At 43.4% G+C, this 3,353-nt stretch overlaps 1 protein-coding gene across 1 annotated transcript; it reads right to left on the bottom strand.

The window, feature by feature from the left end:
• Positions 1-2,028: 2,028 nt before the first annotated feature.
• On the bottom strand, positions 2,029-3,074 carry LOC100353371 (olfactory receptor 1468-like). Its single transcript, XM_070060035.1, has one exon. It carries the CDS (start codon positions 2,976-2,978, stop codon positions 2,034-2,036), a length of 945 nt encoding a protein of 314 aa, XP_069916136.1. The 5' UTR covers positions 2,979-3,074; the 3' UTR covers positions 2,029-2,033.
• Between the last annotated feature and the right edge of the window lie 279 nt (positions 3,075-3,353).

Here is a 3,353-nt window from a genome sequence, read left to right as displayed (position 1 = left end):
TGGGACTAGAACCTGGTGTGCTGGCGCTGCAAGGCGGAGGATTAGCCTAGTGAGCTGCGGCACTGGCAACATTACCTTTTTTTAAAAAAAATATTTACTTATTTATTTGAGAGACAGAATTACAGAGAGAGGGAGAGACAGACAGAGGGGTCTTTCATCCCCTGGTTCACTCCCCAAATGGCTGCAATGACCGGAGCTGAGCCAGTCTAAAGGCAGGAGCCAGGGACTTCTTCTGAGTCTCCCGCATGGATGCAGAGGCATAAGCACTTCTTTCCCAGGCCATAAGCAGAGAGCAGGATTAGAAGAGGAGCATCCAGGACAGGAACCAGTGCCTAAATGAGATGCCAGCACCGCAGGCAGGGATTTAACCTACTACACCGCGGCGCCGGCCCCAGAACTGATGTTACCTTAACAACCATATAGAAAGTACATTATTTCAAGAAATATGAAATCAAATGTAAAGAAGTGGTTGATCAAGGAAGCCTGTAGAAGGTGACATCAGAAATCAGGATGTAGGATTAAGGACACTTGACGGGACATAAAGAGCTGAATGTTGAGCATGATGTGATTGAACTGCCCGTGGAAACTCAAGTGGAGATATGCACTAGTCAGATGAAAATGGCAGTTGGGAGCTCAGGAGAAAGGTCTGGGCTTCAGATCAAGATGTGGAGGTCAGGAAAACATACAAGAGGATGAAGGTGATGGCTTTGGAGGCCCTCACTTGTGGGACAAAGGAAAAAAGTTAAGGTTGGAACTTTTGCCATACATGGAGCTGTTTGAAAAAAGAATGGTTGCCCATCTTCCTTCTGAACTGGAAAAGAATGAAAAGAAACTGGAGTCAGATAGTTTGTGATATTATATAGGCTCAGCAACTGACACACTGATTGGGCAGTCATTGAACTCCTCCATATTTTGCATATTTTACCTTGATAGTAGCTTCTGAATATCCTTGAAGTTGTCATGAGGGTGGAATAAAAACAGTTATTTTGTGAAAGTCAAAATATCAAATAGAAGAGAGACATCCTTAAAAAGTGAACTTATTTGTACCAGCTCTAGCTTTTTTCTCATTACTAGAGAAAATTTTAAATCTTCTTGTGCTGTTAGTTAATTCTAAATAAACCCAAACTACACCATTGTTGTAAAGGATTAGAAAAAATATATTGAACATCATGCCAGGCCAAGAAAGTCTTTGTAAATGTGAAAATAAATCTGGAGGGGTAGAGGGTACTTAAGTGATACAATGTTATGAAATTTTCTTTTGGGGGGTATTTATAGGAGACATTTAGTGGTTGGTTGGGATAATTAACACACTTGATCTAATTTAGTACTGAGCAAAGAATATATGGAACTACTTAGAACTGCCACAAACAAAGAGGTGTTCTGGATAAAATAAGAAAAGTCCTATAACAATTTAAGAATGTAAGACATGCAGATGATTTAAAACAGTAATTCTTAAAAAAAAGATTTATTTTATTTGAAAGGCAGAGCTAGAGAGAGAGAGAGAGAGGCAGGCAGGCAGGCAGGCAGAGAGATCTTCCATCCACTTGTTCACTCCCCAAATGGCTGCAACAGCCAGCACTGGGCCAGGCTGAAGCCAGGAGCCATGAGCAGCTTCTGGATGTCTCATGTGGATGCCCCCGTGGGCTCTGCATTTGGGCTCTCCTCCACTGCTTTCTCAGGCACATTAGCCGGGAGCTGGATCAGAAGTGGAGCAACCAGGACTCAAGCTGGTGCCCAAATGGGATGCCGGCACTGCAGGTTGTTGGCTTAATCTGCTATATCACAACCCAGCAAACCAGTAGTTTTTAAACTATGCTTTTCCAGGTGAGGAAGATAAAGAGGAAGAGACAGCCAGGTCATGAAGATCCTCTCCCTTAGTTAAATTGCTCAGCTACATTTTCTTTCTTAATATTAAATGATTATGTGGTGTGCCATTTTGACAGAAATTCACGTAAAGAGTCTGGAATAGTATTCCAATATTAGTATCTGTATATATGTATGAGATAAATTATGTAAAAATTTTAGTTCTGCCATCATAGGCAGAAGAGGATTTTCTTTTTACAAATGACTCTGCCCAAGGCTCCCTTCATGTCTCTGTTCCTCAGGCTGTAGATGAAGGGGTTCAGCATGGGAGTCACCACAGTATACATCATAGCCATGACAGTCTCTTTCACAGTAGAATTATTGGCTGATGGGATTAGGTAGAGACCAATAATTGTGCCAAAGAACAGCGACACCACGGACAGGTGGGAACCACAGGTGGAGAAGGCCTTACGGATGCCCCGTGCAGAAGGAACCTTGATGATAGACAACACAATCCTTGCATAGGATGTAATAATGAGTAGGAAGGGGATGACAATAACAAGTCCACCCATGACAAATATCACCAACTCATTGACATGGGTGTCAGAGCAGGCCAACTTCAGCAGAACAGATATGTCACAGAAAAAGTGTGAGATCACATTATCTGCACAGAAAGACAGCCTGGCCATGAGCAGGGTGTGCAGCAGGGCATGGAACGCGGTCAGCACCCAGGACAGCGCCGCCAGGCAGAAGCAGAGCTTGGGGCTCATGATGCTGGTGTAGTGCAGGGGGAAGCAGATGGCCACATAGCGGTCGTAGGCCATGGCCACAAGGAGGAAGCTCTCCAGGTCTGCAAAAAATAGGTAGAAGTACATTTGGGCCAGGCATCCTGCATAGTGGATGGATGGGACTTGGCTCTGCATGATCTGCAGCAATTTGGGCATTGTGACAGAGGAGAAGCAGAGGTCAGAGAGGGACAAGTTGCTGAGAAACAAATACATGGGCGTGTGGAGATGAGAGTCCAGGTGAATGAGGACAATGATGAGGAGGTTCCCTATGACTGTGGTGAGGTACATGGCCAGGAACAGGACGTAGAAGAGGTTTTTGTGCTGTGGCTGGATGGGCAGGCCTAGGAGGAGGAACTCTGAGACAGTGGTTTGGTTCTTTCCAGTCATGTTCTGTTGCTAGAGCCCTTAGGCAGAAGCAGTAGTGTCCATCAAAAGTTGAAGTTTGATTGATTGTTTCTATGGTACGCCGACTGTTAAGTGTTCTGAAAAAAATTATTTTTTTCACCATCATCACAATGAACATAATCTCTACACTGCAATGTTTTATAATCAGATTATATCCTTATAGAGTTGTATCTATGAGCTATGTGGAATCTGTTCTGTTTGCATTAACATTACATTAACATGACAATTGAAAAAAAAAGCTAAGAAGCAACCATAGCCTTGGCAACTCATGACTAGAGCCTAGGGAGATTACTGACGCCATAAACAAGAGTGTCAAATAGTTAAGTCAACAACAGGAGTCACTGTGTACTTACTCCT

The sequence above is a fragment of the Oryctolagus cuniculus genome, chromosome 17 (assembly GCF_964237555.1).
Source record: "Oryctolagus cuniculus chromosome 17, mOryCun1.1, whole genome shotgun sequence".
Lineage (NCBI taxonomy): Eukaryota > Metazoa > Chordata > Mammalia > Lagomorpha > Leporidae > Oryctolagus > Oryctolagus cuniculus.
This window is presented reverse-complemented; position numbering and strand designations above follow the sequence as displayed.

Excerpts from the sequence above, each read along its gene's own strand:
- LOC100353371 (XM_070060035.1), bottom strand. The coding sequence starts at position 2,978 with ATGACTGGAAAGAACCAAACCACTGTCTCAGAGTTCCTCCTCCTAGGC.